Source organism: Pleurodeles waltl, chromosome 1_1 (genome assembly GCF_031143425.1).
Source record: "Pleurodeles waltl isolate 20211129_DDA chromosome 1_1, aPleWal1.hap1.20221129, whole genome shotgun sequence".
In the NCBI taxonomy this organism is placed as follows: Eukaryota; Metazoa; Chordata; class Amphibia; order Caudata; family Salamandridae; genus Pleurodeles; species Pleurodeles waltl.
Genome location: NC_090436.1, coordinates 255,867,101 through 255,888,773, shown reverse-complemented (window position 1 = coordinate 255,888,773; position 21,673 = coordinate 255,867,101). Strand labels below are relative to the sequence as shown.

Here is a 21,673-nt window from a genome sequence, read left to right as displayed (position 1 = left end):
GCTGAGATACTATAAAATGAGCTGGCGCGCGTCACCTCCTTAGACTTCAAATTTGCTACGTCTTCATTGTATAAAACGACAACCCGCAGCTTAAGTAGGAGCCCTGGAACCAGTGGAAGGGAGAAGACAAGCAGTAGGGCTCTACTAATCACAAAGGTCCCTCCCTAGTGCTGAGGAAAGAACTGCTCAAGGAGGTTCATGCCTCTTTGTACACTTCTATCACAGTGGTAAGAGTGCACATTCTCACTAGTGCATCCAAGCAAACAATGTGATCAGTTCTGCACAGATCCCACTAAAAAGCACATACCCTCAAAGGATTAGACTTTAGTCTAGCTTCCAATGCTATTCAGGAACCATTTTGCTAGCAACTACTACCTATCCAACATAGCTGCATACATTGAACTGTACAGCCTTTGGGGTGCTTATGTACAATTTCCACGCAGTCTCACCACCTGGATTATTACTAGTGACTCGTAGCATTATCCTAGGGGTGGGGGAGGTTGGTGGAACAAATGCTGCTCAGGGCCATTCTCATTTACCTGGGGTTTCCGGTTGGAATTACCAGGTCTGACAATATCACACCCCTGTACAGGTACCCCCATCACTCTCCTCAAACCTGCTCAGCCTTTCCTCCATAGCTAAGCAGCAGCTGTAAAGTTGGGTGTTATCACCCTGGTAGGTGAAAACATGCAGATTTGTTAACCTAATTCTACCAGGGCCATATGCTATTTCCCATTCTAGGAGAAATACTGTGAAAGCTGTCAGACGCTGGCCCCTTAGTATTCCTGCGCCGGGGTCCTCGTCATGAGGCCCTAAGTATGTTCACAGTCCTAGGGTGGCAGCAAAATTATCTACATGGTGTCCACCTAACGCTCTCATTTCTAGCTCTGGATTTCCACAGTGTTGTCCATTACAACAGTAATATGGGGGAGTACCACTGAATGTGTTCTATGAAGCGCAGTACTGCACAACCCCAGCACAAATAAATAAAAATAACCCCCATGTTGCGTCAGAGCGTCACTTTAATCCCTACATAGGAAGGGTGGGAAAAAACCTTCCAATACATACACAGAAATAACATACAAATGTTGAACACATTATTACAGGATATAATTTCATCCTTCTTCAGTCATAACTGGATGATTCTCATGTTAATAATTCAAAGGCCCCAGCACAGACGACGCAAGCGTGAGGCAGAGGCTTCCTAGGGTTCTTCCGGTGGCCCCTCCGATGACTGCTCCAAAGGCTCGTAGAAAGCCCTCTAAGTGATAACGCCCTCCCGGTATGTGCCAGTAGACTGAAAGCTAAACTACTACACATGGGTTTTGGCTAACTAGTTTGACTGAATGCACAATCACCCGAAAAACCCAGCCTGAATAGTTCCATGGATGTGGTCACGGAGGCTGCTCGCCTTCACTTTATTACTAGACTGGCTTATGGATTCATTTAATAGTCAGTTTAAAGTTATTGGGAGAATTCTTTGTACACTGTCCTCACAGAAAAAGAGAAGCCCGAGACAGGATGAAGAGCGCTCTCTTTAAACACATGAGAACAAAGCAGGTCTATGTTTCCTCATTCTTCAGGGCCAATGACTCACAGTAGCAATGTCCAGAATGTTAAATATCAGCATCTACGTTTCGAGTCTCCAAAGGGCTGTAAAGATCTGTCAAGAAACGCTTTGTACAAAGGAATTCCTAGTTCAGAGAGCAATGCCAAGTGGTACAGGCTTTAAGAAACTGCAACAAATTCTCCTTCAAAATTAAAAGGTTGCTCCAGCTCACCCTGGGTTTCGAAACCGCTAGCCTGTAGCACACGTGGGGAAACGCTCGAGGAGGCCTCAATTGTATGAAAGGAACACGGCATCATTTCGTGGGGTAATTACTCAGCTTACAACACTTTAACATGATCACTAATAACCTGCGCATCGCTATTCAAATTCCACTCTAGGGAACAGAATGTTAAAAGCAGAGTCAAGTGAAAGGGGTGTGATGAGAGGAGGGAGGCAGCACTGCTCCATACAACAGCCACAGCCAGGAACATAGGGTCCATCATGTGTGCGAAAGCAGATGACTAAAGGGTGTCAGACTCGGCCACTAAGCATCACCACGACCCCTCAGCCCCCCATAAACACAAATGCATAATCACCACCTGCGCCTGCCAGGAAACGCTGCCTCTTTGACCCTATTCTTGTTTCCTACTGAAAGGAATGAAATCCCTTGTGGTGGAGAGACCATACTTCAACTTGATGCTTTCACAATGTACCTTGTAATTGTTAACTCTGGTCACTTTCCAAACGTTAATTGCTCCCAGAAAGTACTGGGAAACGCAATATGTAAACAAAACAAACCCAAGGAATTTGGAAAAAAGAAACAATTAAAAAACATATTTAAATTGTAGGCTTTTTATACCCGATTGCTGCTAGATGGAAAATGGATTTCCTTTTAAAACGCTACAATTTCTCACCCATATTTCTTTAGATTTAAATCCACAAACCAAACAAGGGCCCCGTGTAGTATACTTGGTCAAAAGCGGAAAAATCCCAACAATGAAGAATTAACTCTTCCATCACTTCATCAGCCAGAAATTGATCAAGGAAAGTGGATTTGTGAAAGCAGAACTCACACTACCTAGTGGATATAACAATAATTTTGGAGTGTTGGACAAGAATTAAGAAAAACAGAATGAATAAAGGTAACCACATTCTCCATCTCTTCCAAGAAAAACAAGACAGTGCTGTAATAAGCTCAAATTGATTTCCCAAATGTCCCTAAAAAGGCAAGTCTCCCCCCATTCTCTGCACTATTCAGTGCAAGTTTGCACTGAAATTAGCACAGGATGCTTCCACTAGCGAACTGTGCAAAAACACAGTATTTGTTCTAAAGAGTATGTGCAAACCTAATATGTATTTGGGAATTCTGTACCTGGCCAAATAGAAGAGACCTCTGAATGCACGGGGATATTTGCATGATTTATAAATGGGGAACACACTTTTCTTGCTAAATAATGAACGATGGCATGCATCTTGGAGCGGCAATTTAATACATAATCTAGGGCTGAAGAATCAAGATTTTACTATATTGCCATTCATACGAGGTGTCCACACCTCTGTGGAGGCTGCTGCCTGAGTAGTCTAACTGCGCTATTTATACAGCTATTCATCTCCCCGGCAAAGATGTGAAGCTCTGTTTCCTGGTTCTGCAGTGCACGGCTGAAAAGGTGATTGCATTGTCTCCTACATAAGTGATATTGGCTATAGTTTTAGTGATACCAGGAAGGCTTGGTGCACCTAATTGTTGCAGCACATAAGCATGGGGTCTAAGTAAATGTGACAATAAGCACCCTCGTGCATGCGGGTACTTACCAATCTTGGGGTGGAGAGCAACAAATGTAGACTATGCTGTTGATGTGCATCAGTAGGGTCCAATGGCTACACAATCAACTCAACAGCAGAGGATGAGCACTACAGAACTTTTAGCAGCCAGTCACTCGATTTTCTTAGTTTTCTTCATCAGCTCAACACAGCATTCAATAATAAACAGAATATAAACTGCATTTCAAGCACATGCATAAGTAGAAATACTAAACACCTGGAGTAATGATGATATTACTGGCCTCCTTGATCATTTCAACAGCATTGTCCAGGTTGATTTCAGTGTGCGTGCCAGTGATCTCCATTGGTTTCCCTCCAGCAGTTGATGTAGTTCCATAGCCTCCTAGGATCACATTGGCAAGTGAACGGTTCATGGCCTATAAAGGAAAAACAAAGACGTGCACTCTTTAGGAGAAGCTGGACAATGGGCAACTTTAATCTTTAAACTTTCATCTCAACCCTCCGAAAATCCGCAGTACATTATTCCTCTATTATCTTCCACAAGTCATATGCACTGTCAGTCCACTTTGTCTTCAAGCTGCTTCTCCTGGGTAGTTTAGTGGGTATTTAAAGGCTAAAGACAAGACGTTCCACAATATCACCCGAAGTACAGTATTTGTTCCTGAATCTAAATTAATTCTGTCTTCAGGATGAGATGCTCAAATCTTGTTAGCATGCTTCCTCATCCAATTTTGTTCCTTATTTGCCATGTAAAGGACAACCCGCTCATTCTAATGGGCTCCAAAACACAGAAGCTCTGGATAGAGATTTCTTTTTGTACATCCTAGGTTGTTTGAGAATGAACTGTAAGTATGGGTCTCTTCTACATGTATCCAAATGAAACTCCCTGAAGGTAAACAATTAATTCATTTACTAGCGTTCCCTAATGTAACATTAAAAACTGAAACAAGAGATTATGGGCCACTATTGTTCCTTCATACGGCCAATAAGTGTCTGCCTAAATAGGGCCCAAAATCGCCTGGTGGTATTATTCAGCACCAAAAAACATTTGCGACCCAATTTTAGACTTACCTTATAAACTAACTAAATATACAATGGTGTAGACCTCCACTCAGCCTTCTTTTGAGGCCCTCCATGATCTGCTAAAGGGCCTCATGGAATACGGGCCTCTTATTGTCGAGAAGTTCACTGGGCCTCTTACCTGACCAGAGTGGATCCTACTCCTGACCTTTGGGTTTTGGATACTTGCACTTTGGACAATGCATGACAGACCCCTGTATTAACTTCTTACTTCAATTTCTGGTGATATGTGTTTGGAGTTCAAAGCTCTTGGACAAATAGGCTTCTCCTTGTACCCAGTCACAGCAACTCCACCAGTCTGACTTACCCAACACGTCTCACTCACCTGACCCATGTATTGCACAATCAACTTCCGGAGGCCAATTACATTGTGCACCATATCCTTCTAGCTCAAAAGTTCCTATCCACCCTTCTCTGACTAAGGTGACTAAGCAATGTACTGGGTGCCCAAACAGAAGTTTAGAGGAACTAAACTGTAGCCCCTTCTGTGGAATTTCTCTGCAGGAGAATAAGACATGCCAGGAGAAGGCCCCATTCCTTTCCAATGATCTCTGGTAGAGTTCTGATCATGCACTAAAGTTTCTCTATAAATCTTTGTACCAACCCACTGGTTTGTCAGTGGTAGGTCACACCAACTTGCTCCCACAAGGGGAGAAGAAGCTTGCTCCTGGTCGGAAAATCAGTCTCAGAAAATCCAACCCTAGAAAGATAACCGTCTACCAGTACTGCTGATGGTGCAGGCCCCGGCTGGTATTGCTCTCTGTACCTGGTTTCCTCAGCCAATCTTTGTGCCTCCCTCCTGGACATCCTAAGAATGGCCTGGTTTTAGAAGCCTCTTCCTAAAGAGATAATCCTCATGGCATGCAGAAAACATGCCGGGTCAGTGCCTAGGGCTGGAAACTCAAGGTAAGCCAGTACACAAACTGAAATCAGGAGCAGTATCAGGCTGACGCAGATGGGAGTGATCTGAGAGGAAGGTCGAACAAGTGCCACAGAAGAAGCCGGACGACGCACTGGCACTGCCAACACAGACTCCTCGGATGGAGTGGCATCCATCAGCTCCAAAGAAGAATATGCTGAAGGCAGAGAACGTCAATTGTATTATCTCGGGAGGGACGTGAAGTGAGGAGTCGTCCATTCTCTACAGAGGCACCCTCGTGCATGCAGGTACTTACCAAACCAAATGTAGAATACACCGTTGATGTGCATCAGTAGGGTCCATTGGCTACATGTAGTCAACTCAGTAGCAAAGGATGAGCACTATAGACCTTTTAGCAGGGTGCAACTCGATTTGCTTAGATTTCTTCACCAGCTCAACTCGGCATGCAATAACAAACTGGGAACGAACAGCATTTCAAGCACATGTATAGGTAGAAATACTAAATAGCTGGAGTAATTATACTATTATTGGCCTACTTTATCATTTCAATACCATTTTCCAGGCTGATTGGTCCATTCTCTCAATTCAACAGCATTGACCAGGTTAATTGGTCCATTCTCTCTTCTTGGGCTTCCTCTTTCGATGACTTGGAGGTTGAAGAAGAGAGCACCTTACAGCCTGACCTCGACCACGAACTGCGTCATGCCTGACGTTCGCCATGCCTGTGAGCCATTAAAAGCTTGGCTTCTTGCTCCTTCATTGTCTTGTGAGAAACTGCACTTAAAGCAATACAAAACTATCGCTGCAGCCCCAGGCACCACAGGCAGACCCTTATGGGGGTCTGTGATGGACATCTGTCCATGACAGGAATAGCAGGATTTTTAGCCAGAGTGGGGGGGTAACATCCCTAAGAACTGCACAAGAGACTTTTTTGTGGAAATATCAAAGAATGTGAACAATCACAAGAGCAGTTCTGGATAGGAGTCAAAGGGCATTAAGAAAAAAGGGAAAGGATGTCAGAGCTTCAGGGTGACGCTATTTCACTACAGTAATGTTACACCTGTGCCGCATCCAGCATCAAGATGGAGCCAGCACCAACACTGGAGAGCTTTTGCAAACTTTCCAGATACAGACTGATGCCTGGAGATATTCAAAAGATGAGGAATCTGCAGGTAAAAGCACTGAAAATGTATTGATCAAAAATGAGATTACATAGGATAGGTCACACCAGGGGTATGAGAGACCAGGGTGACATTCCTCAGCATGGGTTGCTCCAAGCACGCTGTCAACAGTCCACTTGTTTGAATAGCCTCAGGAAACACACAGCTTCTCCCCCTCTACAGTCACTTATCCTGCAATTCCTGGCAGACTCCTTTGCTCTAACTACAGGCGGCCAAACTAGGGTCCAAGCACTCAAGCTAACCCTCAGCTCCTACTACGGAAAGGGTAGGCTTCAGATGAGGTAAGTTTAACTCTGGGAGATAGTCTGTCAGGTAAATACTATAGAAAAGTGCCACTTTTTGTCATGGTCACCCCCACTTTTTGCTCACTGGTACTGATGCTGTTGATAAGCAGTACACAGGATCCCTGCTAACCAGGCCCAATGTCAGTGCTCTTTCCCCTAAAACAAGACAAATGTTCAATTGTAATCCAATTGGCAAGGACATTAGCACCCTTGGAAGTCCCTAGTAAATGGTACCCCTGGTATCCAGGCATGGGTACTGGAGGTCCCTGAATCTGCAGCATGTATTATGCCACCGTAGGGAACCAACACAAACTGCATGCACACTGCCAGTGCAGGATGTGTGAAATGGTGCAAACCATTCTGAAAACACAGCATGGCCCGCTCACTGTATGCCATGCCCAGGGTACACTGCATGTGCTATATGAAAATCACTCCTACAGCAGGCCTTAGAGCCCTAAGGTAGGGTGCACTATATTACACGTGAGGGCACAGCTTCGTGATTAGATGTGTCCCTTTAATGCCTAGTTTTGCAGCATGAATCCTTTTCTGTATTCACATGCTGTGGAATATTCCGTCATTTGGTGGTTGGGTTCGGTACGGTCTTTTTTTTTCCTTCTTTTTTTTTTTCCACTTTGGATGTTGTCGAACAACCATTTCTTCTTCCTGTGTGTGACGTCAGACTACACCCCTGATGTTCCTGTGTATAGTAACCATCTTCAGATTCTTTTTTTCCGCTTTTGAGACTGGCAGCAACAGCTCTGACAGTTTGTGGGAAAATTCCTACGTTTTTCAAGGAAAGCATCGATTTGTTGAAGACCTGGAAGAAAAGAAAATCAAGACAGAAGGTGAGCCTGCCCCCCCAGCCAGGAACAACCATGTGGTCAGAGAATGAGGCAAGGTAGGGGATTATGGACAAAAGTCCTTTAATTTTTGCCCGAACTGCCACCCCAAGGTCCCACTGAGAGGCCCCCGCGAGGTCTGCAACCTCTGTCTGCCAAAAGATCACTTAGACGAGGACTGCGAAGCCTGCTCTTCATTCATCCCAAAAACATTGAAGGAACGCAGAAGACAGAGGCTAGAGTTTTACCCCATTGGGACCAACACTAACAAGGCAGGGATGGCCCACAGAGATCAGAAAAGGGCCAACAATAATGAAGACAACGTCAAGGAGGCCGAGACAGCCCCCCCCAGAGGTTTCGACTTCAAGGGCAACACTAATGCGGAGAAAAACTGGCAGAGAAAAAAAGCTGCAAAGGGTGCCAAAAAGAAGACCAAGAAGGTAACAAAAGCATTGAAAGGCCCAGAACATAAAACCTTTCAGAAAAAACAGTAGACAGCAGCCTTGTCACCAAGAAATACGTAGACCGAAGGTCAGACGAAAGCAAAAGAGGCCCACAGAGATACTGATATAGGCAAGATGTTGAAGACATTGACAGCCCCAGCTGCTCAAGGAGCACAAAGTGGAAGAGCAAGCCTTCAGCGCCCTGTGTTCTGCGTCAGCAAAAGCCTCTTTCTCAGCATCGATGACGAGGCTTTTGCTGACGCAGAACACAGGGCGCAGGAGGTCGAGAGGAAAAGAGAAGAATAGAGGTAGAAATTAAGGCACTACTTTAGCTGAATAATGAGTTTGAAGACTCCTTAATAGATTATCGAATTCTGCCAAAATCTTTAATGACCTTTGAGGGCAAAGAGGACGAATCAGCATTGGAGATACCAGAAACTCCTGAATCACATGATAAATAACTCAAAGCGGAGTTCTATGAGCCAGGGGAACCCAAAACAGGAACAGGGGTGACGATGACCTCTGAATAGACTCCCCCAAAGAGAAGGTGGAGAATTATCCCTACAGACCATCACCAACTGATGACCTTGTGATGTATAACATCAACAGGAGGGCTGCTGAAACATATGGAGTACAGCTAGAAGAGGAGAAAGGAGACTCGTATCTTGTTGGAAACTAATGCTTGCCAACAAGGGGAACGTGTAACTACCAATGCTGCCCAGCATTTTAGATCAAGGCGGGGAAGCCTTGAGAGAATTAGCAACTACTAAAATGGTATCTGCATGAGTTGAAAAAAGTACAAACCCTCGGCACAAGACCCAAAATACATTCAAGGTAATGTGTACGCAGACTCCATCATTGTGGCTATAGCCAGAAGGTGGAATAACGCTCATAATTCAACAGGACCACTACCTCAGAAGGAAAGCAAGAGGCTGGCTTTGGTTGGTAGGAAAATGGAGAGAGAGAAGCAGCAACACAATGAGGGGGATTGTCAGCTCCAATGTCCTCTTGAACAAATATGGACATCAACAACGAGATGAGATGGAATCCTTCATGCAACACCTTCCTGAGGGATACAGGAAAAGTGCAAAGACATTCATGCAGGAAGGGCGCAATGTGACCATCACTTGCCTAAAGTCAGCTCTAGATGTGGCAGACACGGTCAGCAGGCATATGTGCACTGGGACAAGCCTGGGTAACAATTTCAGGATTTAGATCAGTGATTCAGGCATTCATCATCAACAAACCCTTGAGAAGTACAATGAAACTGCTAAGGCTTTGGGGTCCCTGCAATACAGAGTATCTTTATACAAAGTAGAAACATATCCTGCAGACCAATGGACAGAATGAACTCTTAATGGGGCCGACCACAGCAGACAGAGCAGCTCACAACAAGCCTCGCAACAGTCCACCCACCAGCAGTGACAACACCTGGCAAGACAGCCCTTTCATGCATGAGGAAAGAGGGCAATCCCTCCTTACTCCCCCCAAAGAGGAGGAGCCTCCAGCAAGTGACTTGCTCACAGGTCCAGAATCCCGCAAAACAGCAGTGGGAGGAAGGATAAGGAACTATCCACAACCATGGGAAAGGATCCCCATCGACAACTGGATTTTAAACATGATACACCACGAATATTGCAGAGAACTGGTCAAGAAACCAACCCAAACACTTCCAAAACCAAACAAAATTGGGCCAGACAGACCTGGTAATCAGACCTGGTGCAGATGTCCAATGGTAAAATGAATGTAAACTGCATTGTCAGCAGATTTGGTTTTGTTTAGGAGGGGAACATGTACCACTCAGAGCCAGCAACCTTATACCTAGTGGCATGGCTCCCAAGTACCTAGAATTCAGGTATCTCAATCTACTGACCAGGATAATGGTGATCATTAGGGAAGCAAGGAAAGCTACTGTAGGGGCTGGCTCAGTATATGGCATACACCTATGGTGTGGCACCCTATACGGAGTCCAGGCAACCCTTAGTTAAAGTGAATAGGTGTCCAGATAGCAAAAGCTCTCTCAGGGTAGCTGAGACGAGCAGCTGAAGCTTATCCTAGGGATATGTAAAGCACTTGAGATACCACAGTAGTCAGCCAGTAACTCACTCACAAGAAAGAAACACCCAAGTATTGCAAAAATAAACAATTCTTTATTACAGCACTACTACCAGACTAGCATTGGAATATCTCCCTATGGAGATATCTAAACGCAATACATACACAAAAGAATCAGCAGAAATAGCATAAAAATACACTGGGCCCTATGGGGGGAGGGGCAAACCATATACTAAGTAAGTGGAATGTTAAATAGTGAACCTAAGCGGGGTAAGTGTGGTAGACAGCTGGGGATAGATGAACACACCAGAGGTAAGCACTGTAAGTGTCCCCAGCAACCAGGTGCAAGGTAGTTACCCAGTCATCCCATAGACTAACACAGGGAGTAGTGGTCAGAGTTTGTGTATTTCAGGACCCTTCCCAGCGGACTCAGAGGAAACCAACTGACAAGAGGAAGGTTGAAGAGAGCCCTCACCCTAGGATACCCAGAAGACAGAGGAGTACCTACACCAGGGGACCCGGATCCAGAGGGGAGAAGGAACTCTCTCTGAAGTCAGTGGAATCCTCGGATTGCGCAGCTGCTGTCACGACCCGTGGATCAGACCGGTGGAACCCAGGGACAGAGTGCAGACGTGGAGGACCTGAAAAGGAAGGTGACAGAGTCCAGCACCCTTGGAGGTGCCCAGATGGTGCAGGTGGCAATGCCCACCCACCTAGAAGTGAAGTTCTTGCAAGTCAGTGGAGGAAGAAGCTCAGCTGTGGGGTCTAGGAGCTGCAGAAGATCCCAGGAGTTGCCTACAAGCTGTCCCTCAACGGTCCGCAGGCTGCAGGAGGGTCAGTGACCTGCCAGTTCACCAACAAGCCTGGGGCTTCTTAGTGTCTAAAGATCTCCTGGAGTAAGAGTCAACAAGCCTTGGCAAGTGCAACAATCACAGTGCACCAGGGTTCCGGTCCAGTGGCAGGAGCAGGGGCTACAGTCTCTTAAGTTGGTCAGAAGACTAGCAGGACCCAGAGGAAGCCACAGACTTATCACCTGTGAAGTAGAGCCTATTGATGTTTGTGGAACAGCAGACCCCCACCAGCAGGTCGATGTTGTCTTGAGGTGCTTGCGGATGCAGGGGAGGGAATCCTCCACTCCAAGGGAGATTCCTTTGTGCTCCAGGTGCAAACAGAGTCCTTGTGACCCTGAAGGATGCACAGCTTTGGATGTTGCAGAATTCTTGCAGGATCAGGAGAAATAATGTTGCAAAGGAAATCCAAAGTAGATCAGCAGTGGTTCCAGAGGTCAAGAGCAGAAGATGTCTTGCAGGGGAGTTCCTTGGAGAGTCTTGCTTGTCAAATTTGAGGATCCACCCAGGACGGATCCTTTAAGTAACCCTAAAAGAGCGTTGGTCACTCTCTGAAGTGACCCACCTATCAGAGGGGGTTAGGGATGTCATCTTCTTGGCCTAACCAGTCAGATGCTCCCAGGGGCCTCCGCCAATCTTGCTTTCTAGATGGCAAAATCAAGTGGCCACCTAGAAGAGCTCTGTACACCTCCCTAGGGGAGGAGCTGGACAGGGAGGTGGTCACTCCCCGGTCCTTTGTGCAGTTTCGCGCCAGAGCAGGAACTGGGGGGTTCCTCATTTGGTGCAAACAGGATTATGCAAGGAGAGCACCAAATGTGCCCTTCAAAGCAGTCTGGTGGCACTCAGAGGCCACCACAGTCCTTAGACACCTTATACACAGGGTGAGGTGGTCACACCTCTCCCTTGCAGGAAATCCTTTCTTCTGCCTTCCTCTGCTTGAGCTATGCTCACCAGCAGGAGGACAGAAGAGTGTCTGAGGTCGGCAGCAGTGTGGGCTGGCAGCCAGACCCAGTAAGGCTGCATAGGCTGAACTGGGGGATCCTCTAAGGAACCACCAGAGTACATGGTATCATGCAACTAGCACTGGAATCAGTGTAGCTGCAGAATTCCAACATGTCTGATACCAAACATGCCAAGATTCAGAGAAGCCATTATGTAGCTGGACCAGTTGTGTTGACCAGTGTCCAATACATAACTTACAATGGCTTCTCCATACTTACAAAGCCCAGACAATGGAGTCTGGGGTGTGTAGGGGTACCCTGCTCATGCAAGGGTACCCTCACACTTCGGCGCATACACCTTGCCCTTAGGCTGAACGGACTACTACAAGGGTGACTTATAGTGTCTAAGTGTAGAGACCAGGATCAGTGGTCAAAGGGTGCATGCACAACTTTACACAGGCTGCAATGGCAGGCCTACAAACACAGTTTGCATTGGCTGCCATGGGTGGCACAATATATGCTGTAGCCCATGGGAGATGATTTGTGTACCAATGCCCTGGGTACCTAAGTACCATATACCCGGGACTTACATGGGTGCACCAGTATGCCAATTATGGGTGTAAAAAGTTTACCAGCAACCAAATTTAGAGGACAGAGAATAATCACTGGGGTCCTGATTAGTAGAATCTCAGTGAACTACAGTCTAAGCACACTGACATCAGGCAAAAAGTGGGAGTAACTATGCTAGAAAGAAGGCACTTTACTACCGCTACCACAATGCAGTGCTATGCTACTAAATGAAATATGTACAGTGGAGTAGAACAAATGGTTATAAGGAATCAAAAACAAAACAAACGACTGTGTAACGTATCTAATTCATCTGCCAGATAAAGACCTAAATCATTCATCTCTAAAAGTACCTCCTACAAAAGCCTTTTCACAACATCCGTTTTAAAAAGTTTTCTAGAGGTGGCAAAACATAATTGCCCCACCAAGAGAAATACCAGCACCACTGTGGAACCTGAATACAGTGCTTATACAACTTATGGCAAAATCCTTTGAACCGAAGCACAAGTAGGACCTAAAATCAGTCACACTAAAAACAGCCTTTTTGGTCCCAATCACACAGCTACGCAGAGTGAGTGAACTGCAAGCTCTAAAAATACAGGAACCATTTCTAAAAATCCACAAGGACAAATTAGTTCTGAGAACTAACCCAAAGTACCTGCCTAAGATAATAACCAACTTTCATGTCAATCAGAAGGAATAGTTTCTTACCTGTAACTCCAGTTCTCTCGCCGACAATGCCCAAAGAGCAGGACAACTCCAGACCCAACAACTAGATGGTGGAATAATGCACAGAATGCAAATCTACAAAATGCTTAGAGCAGCAGAACTTTTACTACTGGTAAGTAACCATTTTGTTCCACTGCAAGTGATCAGGAAGTTACCTTAAGGAGACATACTGGTCACTACGAGTTACCCAGCTACCTCATGGCTTCACTGAAAATAATGGTGTTTGGTATCAAACACGTTGTCTTAATAAATCTATTCTGATGCCAGTATCAGATTTATAAACGCATGCAGACGGAGGGCACTTTAGAGGTGCCCCCTGTATCCCTACTAGTCACTTAAGTGTGCTGGCTGACTGGTATCTGCCACCACAGACTAGTTTCTGACCCCCCTGCAGTTAAGAGCCGAGCTCTCAAGGTCAGGAACCATGCCTGCCTGGCAGCAGATGATCACACCCCTCCAGCAGGATGGCTAGTGAATTTAGCATATCAAGGTCAGATGATTCAAAGCCTCTGCCCCCTTTGATATGGGGCTCTGGCTTCCCCCCAAGACCTAGGGAATGCCACTCTCAGCCCTGAGGCCCATTTGGCACCAGAGGAGGCGGAAAATTTGGTATTCAGAAAGCATGTAACACTTACAGACTAGGCACACCCCTAAGGTGGGCCACCTGAAATGGACAGTCGAAAAAGGGTTTCAAATTCTTGGTTTTGGTGAAACTAGGAGCACTGGGTCAAGATTATGCCCAGTCCTCGCAGGAAGTGGTCATAAAGGGGTTGTACACACCCCAAGGACAGGTAGCCTAGTGGCTACTACCCTACACTCCTCTAAACGCCCCTAAAGTCAGTATTTAGGGGTCTCCCGACACTAGACGGACAGATTTGTCTATCTGGGAACAAAAAAAGGGACAAAGAAGAGCCAACACCGCGAGGACTGAGGACCTACACAGAATTTGGCACAAAGCCCTGCCTGACGGTACCTCAACAATTAGAAAGACCCAACTCATCCAAAAGCTGTGCATCCTCCTCAACACTGGGAGGACTGTCCAGCACTTTGCCAACCAGCTAGCATCTTCCATGGGGTGGAGGAGCCATCCCACCTGCATCTGCAGGCACCCCAACCCCCTTGAAGGACTAAGACCTGGTACAAAGTTAAGGTACCAGTTTTATGCACATTTTCTAGACAGGGGATGGAAATCAACTATCTCAAACATCCGAACTAGTTTAGGATGGTTCTTATTTCAAGTGTCGCCCTTAGGCTGCTCTCCAGATACAGCCTTGATGTACAATGATGCATGGAACAGCAGGTATTATTGGAGCTATCTCTAGGCTGAAGTATCCCTAACATGGGCAGAATGACGTACAAGGTTTCTGCACCTGCCATCGACCTCTCTCAAACAGTAATAAGGGATAGACTGAAAAGCAGGGGCCTAACCTAGAAACGCCACTTTACAAATAAAATTGCAGTCCCACCCTTCATCCATATTATCAACCAAATGACAGTGCTCTTGAAGAATGCCCTGCTAATAAAAGTCCTCACAACATTTCTAAAGGTAGCACTATCTCCACTGTCTGGGTAAGCAGTCCTCATCCTTTACGTTGTTCTATGCCAGGCCAGGGGTATCCAATTGCATCCCACTGGCTTCAGTACCCACTTACGCAACTCTACCACTTTACATGTGCTGCACACACCAGAGACTCTATATATACACAAGGTGCGAGTACAAGGTCTGGGCATACATATGACAGTCGATCTTTACACAAGAAGTGCTGGTAATTCTCACTCTCAGTAATACAAGTAAAAAGGGCTGGTAACAGTATTAATCTTCTAAAACAGGCTATGCTGCCACCATCACTTTATAAGCTAGGTCTAGGATAGGGATTGTGGTCATGCCTGGTACACCTCTACGGGTTACTGGACAGGTACAGGATGCAAGATGTGTGTGCTGTCAGGCTCTCAAGGAAGGGGAACATCCCTGTAGACCATGGGGGGTGTAGGAAAGTACCATCTTTTTGGCATGGTTACCCCCCACTTTTTGCTTGCCATCAGTGTGCTTAGACTGTTTTCACTGGGACCCTGCTAACCAGGAACCCAGTGACTCTGCTCTCTCCCTCTAAATTTGGTTGCCTAGGACTTTTGTTCACTCCACAATGCGTATACTGGTACAGCCTTATAAGTCCCTTGTGTATAGTACTTGGGTACCTAGGGCATTGGGGCACCAGGGGTTCCCCAAGGGCTGCAGCATGTATTGCGCCACCCATGGGAGCCCATGCAAAATGTGTCTGCAGGCTTGCCATTGCAGACTTCATGGAAAGGAGCATGCACCCTTTCACTACAGGTCATTGCACCAGGTCACCCCTATAGAAGGCCCTCCTAGCCCAGAGGGCAGGGCGCAGGTCCCCGTGTGTGAGGGCACCCCTGCATGAGCAAAGATGCACCTACAAACACCAGCTCCCTTACACTAGACTTCGTAAGTGTGGGGAAGCCATTTTGTCAGTAAACTGGGCACAGGTCACTACCTAAATCCAACTACATAATGGTAACTACGAACCCGGGCATGTTTGGTATCAAGCATGTTGGAATCACACCCCAATACTGTTGCCAGTATGGGTTGTATGATACCATGCACTCTGGTGGTTCCTTAGAGGACCCACCGTAGTTTTGCACCCCCCAGTCTTCTAGGGTTTTCTGTAAACCTCGGGCTGCTGCCACCTCTCAGACAGGTTTCTTCCCTTCTGCTGCTTTGACCAGCACAAGCAGGGGAAAGCAGAACAAATGATTTCCTGTTGGAGAGAGAGGAAACACCCTCACCCTTGGAAATAGGTGTTACAAGGCTTGGGAGGGGTAGAAGGACACATTTGGTGCCCTCCTTGAATAAATCAGTTTTTTTGCACCAGCCCATGGATCCCCGGTCCCTACTCTAGAACAAAACTGGACAAAGGAAAAGGGAGGGACCACTTCCCTGTCCATCACTAATCCAGGGGTGGTGCCCAGAGCTCCTCTAGGTGTCCACTCAATTCTGCCATCTTGAAACTAAAGTGTGCAGAGGCCCCTGGGAACATCTGAGTGGCCAAGCCCTTTTAGGGCTATTAGGGACTCCCTTGAAGGTGGGTCCCCAGAGTTAACGTGCAAGACTCTACCAGGACTCCTCTGCATCGTTTGCTTCTACTTCTGGCAAGTGGAATCACAATTGGACTCTTCAGGAACTGAAAAGACTGCAACTCGAGCAACGACTCCGCTTTGCAATATTGTTTTTTCAGCTCCTCCCACCAACTGCAACATTTCCCCAGCTGTGCATCCTCTAAGGTAGGCGAGACTTCAGCCTGCACCAAGATCATGGTTTCCCCGGCTGTGCATCCTCTGAGGTCGGCAAGACTTCAGTCTGCACCAAGAAGGAAGAAGGAATCTCTGCTGCATCTGCAGGCACCTCAAGCAACGACGCCCGGCTGCATGTATATGTATATGCTCTCCTCTCAAACTGCACAGATCCTGCATCACAGGTGGTGGTACGGAGTGGTCCCCTTGGTCCTCTCTGCCCACTGTCCAACTTGGGAGACAGTAAGCCCTTGTCTCTCCCTGCAGGACAGTACCCCTATACATCGCAACTCTTGTAGCTACCAAGGCTTGTTGTCTCCTACTCAAAGGGATCTTCAGGCTCCGAGAAGCCCAAGCCACCAGCACTTCATCCTGGGAAGCACAGTCTCCTCTCTGCTACTCTAGTGATGTAGGACTCCTTTCCAGGTGTTCTGATTGGGCCTCACTGCAACTTACTGTGCCTGCTGCCAGTGGGTAGCCTATGAGGGCTGCGACTGCTTCTGCTGACTCTCCCGACTGCTGAGGGTCACCCCAGACTCCCCTGTGAGGGTCGAGTCCTCTGGACCTTGCTGGTCCTCTTCAGTCTTGCAACTCTTCGTTTGCTCCTCTTGCATTTGCAAAGGCTTCTTGGTGGTTCTCCGACACCACTGACCATCTGCGACCCAAGGACAGACGTGGGACACCATCTGCACCACTCCAAGGACTCATCTTCAGCTCCTGGGCTCCACAGATGGTCTTCTTCCTCCCCCGTCAACCAGGATCTTAATCTACAGAAGGGTGAGTTGTAGCTCCTACCCCCACTGGACACTCCATTGTGGACTTGACTCTGTCCCCTTCTTTTGCAGGTCATCTTCTACCAGTCCTGTTCTTTCTTAGTCCTTTTTCTAAGTCTTCTTGTTAGTTCTTGGGAAGGCCAGGTACTTACCCATCCCTGCTCTCCTAGTTCTTCCAGCTTCCCTCTAACAATTCCATATCCTTGGGTGGGGGGGCTTCACTTCACATTCCACTTTCTAACACACACACACACACACACACACACACACACACACACACACACACACACACACACACACACATACACATATATATGGAAAATGTCACTTACCCAGAGTACATCTGTTCGTGGCATGAGACGCTGCAGATTCACATGCTGTGCATTATCCTGCCATCTAGTGTTGGGCTCGGAGTGTTTACAAGTTGTTTTTCTTCGAAGAAGTCTTTTCGAGTCACGAGACAGAGGGACTCCTCCCTTTCAGCTCCATTGCGCATGGGCGTCGACTCCATCTTAGATTGTTTTCCCCGCAGAGGGTGAGGTAGGAGTTGTGTATATAGTAAAAGTGCCCATGCAATGGAGTGAGTATGTGTGTACATAATGTGTATAAAGAATAGTATATATTTACAAATGTACAAGTTTCATCACCTTATAACGGCTACAGGCTCCCGGGGAGGCGGGAGGGCGCATGTGAATCTGCAGCGTCTCATGCCACGAACAGATGTACACTGGGTAAATTACATTTTCCGTTCGATGGCATGTGTAGCTGCAGATACACATGCTGTGCATACACTAGTAAGCAGTTATCTCCCCAAAAGCGGTGGCTTAGCCTGTAGGAGTTAAAGTTGTCTGAAATAATGTCCGTAATACAGCCTGCCCTACTGTGGCTTGTTGTGTTGTTAACACATCTACACAGTAATGTTTTGTGAATGTATGAGGCGTAGACCATGTGGCTGCCTTACAGATTTCTGTCATAGGTTTATTTCCTAGAAAGGGCACTGTGGCGCCTTTTTTCCTAGTGGAGTGTGCCTTTGGCGTAATAGGCCGATCTCTTTTTGCTTTAATATAGCAGGTCTGAATACATTTCACTATCTATCTGGCAATGCCTTGTTTGGATATTGGATTTCCTGCATGAGGTTTTTGGAAGGCTACAAACAATTGTTTTGTCTTGCGAAATTGTTTTTGTTCTATCAATGTAATACATTAGTGCTCTTTTGATGTCTAATGTATGAAAGACACTTTCGGCTACTGAGTCTGGTTGTGGAAAAAAGACTGGGAGTTCCACTGTTTGGTTTAGGTGGAACGGTGATATAACTTTTGGTAAGAATTTTGGATTTGTACGGAGCACCACTTTATGTATTTGTATAAAGGGTTCTTGTATAGTGAATGCTTGTATTTCGCTTACCCTTCTAAGAGATGTGATAGCTACTAGGAAGGCTACTTTCCAGGTTAAGTATTGCATGTCACAAGAGTGCATGGGTTCAAATGGTGGACCCATGAGTCTTGTTAATACAATATTGAGGTTCCACAAGGGAACTGGTGGTGTTCTTGGGGGTATGATTCTTTTTAAACCCTCCATAAATGCTTTGATGACTGGAATTCTAAAGAGTGATGTTGAATGTGTAATCTGCAGGTAGGCAGATATTGTTGTGAGATGTATTTTGATAGAAGAAAATGCTAGTTTTGACTTATGTAAGTGTAATAAATAGCCTACAATGTTTTTTGCAGAAGCATGTAATGGTTGAATTTGATTATTATGGCAGTAATAAACAAATCTTTTCCATTTGTTTGCGTAACAGTGTCTTGTAGTAGGTTTTCTAGCTTGTTTAATGACTGCCATACATTCTTGTGTAAGGTCTAAATGTCCAAATTCTAAGACTTCAGGAGCCAGATTGCTAGACTGAGCGAGGCTGGATTCAGGTATCTGATCTGTTGTTTGTGTTGAGTTAATAGATCTGGTCTGTTTAGTAGTTGGATATGAGGTACTACCGACAGATCCAGTAGTGTTGTATACCATGGCTGACGGGCCCAGGTTGGTGCTATTAATATTAGTTTGAGTTTGTTGTGACTCAATTTGTTTATTAGATAAGGAAGGAGTGGGAGAGGGGGGAAAAGCGTAAGCAAATATCCCTGACCAAGTCATCCATAACGCATTGCCCTTGGACTGAGGGTGTGGATACCTGGACGCAAAGTTTTGGCATTTTGCGTTTTTTGTTTCGAATAGGTCTATTTGTGGTGTTCCCCAGCTTTGAAAGTAAGTTTGTAGTATCTGGGGATGAATTTCCCATTCATGTGTTTGTTGTTGATCTCGACTGAGATTGTCGGATAACTGGTTTTGAATCCCTGGGATGTACTGTGCTATTAGGCGAATGTGATAGTGAATCGCCCAATGCCAAATCTTTTGTGCTAAGAGACAGTTGTGATGAGTGTGTCCCTCCCTGTTTGTTTAGGTAATACATTGTTGTCATGTTGTCTGTTTTGACAAGAATGTGTTTGTGGGCTATTAGCGGTTGAAATGCTTTCAATGCTTGAAACACTGCTAACAGCTCTAAATGATTTATATGCAGTTGCCTTTGTTGAAAGTCCCATTGTCCCTGTATGCTGTGCTGGTTGAGGTGTGCTCCCCACCCTATCATGGAAGCATCTGTTGTGATCACGTATTGAGGCACTGGGTCTCGGAATGGCCGCCCTTGGTTTAAATTTATAGGATTCCACCATTGAAGCGAGGAGTGTGTTTGGCGGTCTACCAACACTAGATCTTGGAGTTGACCCTGTGCTTGTGTCCATTGTGTTGCTAGGCATCGTTGTAAGGGACGCATGTGTAGTCTTGCGTTTGGGACAATGGCTATGCAGGAAGACATCATGCCTAGGAGTTTCATTACAAACCTCACTTGATAGTGTTGGTTTGGGTGCATGTTTAGTATTACATTTTGGAAGGCTTGTACCCTTTGTGGACTTGGAGTGGCAATCCCTTTTTGTGTGTTGATTGTTGCTCCCAAGTATTGTTGTATTTGACACAGATGTAGATGTGATTTTTGGTAGTTAATAGAGAAGGGTTTCTATGACGTAGTTTGTGTGTAGAAGACACTGTTGCTGAGTGCTGGTTTTTAATGACCAATCGTCTAAGTAAGGGAATGCATGCATGTGCTGTCTCCTGATGTGAGCAGCTACTACTGCAAGACATTTTGTGAATACCCTTGGGGCTGTTATGCCGAACGGTAACACTTTGAATTGGTAATGCACGCCTTGGATTACGAACCTCAGGTATTTCCTGTGGGAAGGAGGTATGGGCATGTGGAAATAAGCATCCTTGAGATTTAATGTTGACATGTAGTCCTGTTTGAGCAAGGGAATCAGGTCTTGAAGTGTCACCATGCGAAAGTGATCTTATCTGATGTAAAGATTTAGTGTTCTGAGGTCTAATATGGGTCTCAGTGGTTTGTCCTTTTTTGGAATTAGGAAATACAGGGAGTAAACACCTGTTCCTTTTTGATGGTTGGGTACTAGTTCTATTGCTTCCTTTTGTAACAATGCTCGGACTTCTAGTTGCAACAGATCTAAGTGTTGTTTGGACATGTTGTGTGCTCTTGGAGGCACATCTGGTGGTAAATGTAGGAATTCTATGCAATAGCCATGTTGGATAATGGCTAGGACCCACGCGTCCGTAGTTATGTGTTCCCAGTTATGGTAATAATGTGTGAGTCCCCCCCCCCCCCCCACTGGTGTTGTGTGGTGGGGGTTTTTGACGTTGAAGTCACGGTTTGGTTTGTGGGGTTTTTGGGCTCTGGAATTTCCCTCTTGTTTTAGGGAACTGTCCACCCCTATATTGTCCTCGAAAACCTCCTCTCTGATATTGGCCCTGATATGTGGGTCTGACTTGTGAGGTGGAGGGTTCTGTGGTTTGAGCCCAAAACCCCCCTCTAAAGTGGCTTCCTAAAAGTGCCTCTGCTCTGTGGGAAGTAGAGCGCGCCCATGGCCTTGGCCGTGTCTTTCTTCAGTTTTTCTATCGCTGTATCCACCTCCGGCCCAAACAATTGTTGTTCGTTAAAAGGCATATTCAGCACAGCCTGCTGGATTTCTGGCTTAAATCCGGAGGTCCGTAACCACACGTGTCTTCGAATGGTTACCGCCGTGTTAACTGTCCTGGCCGCCGTATCTGCTGAGTCCATAGCCGACCTTATTTGGTTGATGGAGATAGTTTGGCCCTCCTCAACAACCTGTTGGGCACGTTTCTGGAACTCCTTGGGAAGGTGTTGAATGAGATGTTGCATTTCATCCCAATGTGCCCTGTGGTATCTTGCCAATAGAGCTTGAGAATTGGCAATTCGTAATTGATTGGCTGCCTGTGCGGCCACCCTCTTGCCTGCTGCATAAAATTTCCGACTTGCTTTGTCGGGCGGTGGTGCGTCTCCAG

The 21,673-nt window shown here is 46.1% G+C and overlaps 1 protein-coding gene across 2 annotated transcripts in view; it reads right to left on the bottom strand.

The window, feature by feature from the left end:
• Positions 1-21,673, bottom strand: part of NNT (nicotinamide nucleotide transhydrogenase) — a 293,073-nt gene that overhangs the window by 66,576 nt on the left and 204,824 nt on the right. For both annotated transcript variants that reach the window (XM_069221538.1, XM_069221543.1), the window contains exon 18: positions 3,588-3,747. In XM_069221538.1, the coding sequence (XP_069077639.1) occupies positions 3,588-3,747 (160 nt within the window). The remainder of the gene's footprint in view (positions 1-3,587; positions 3,748-21,673) is intronic.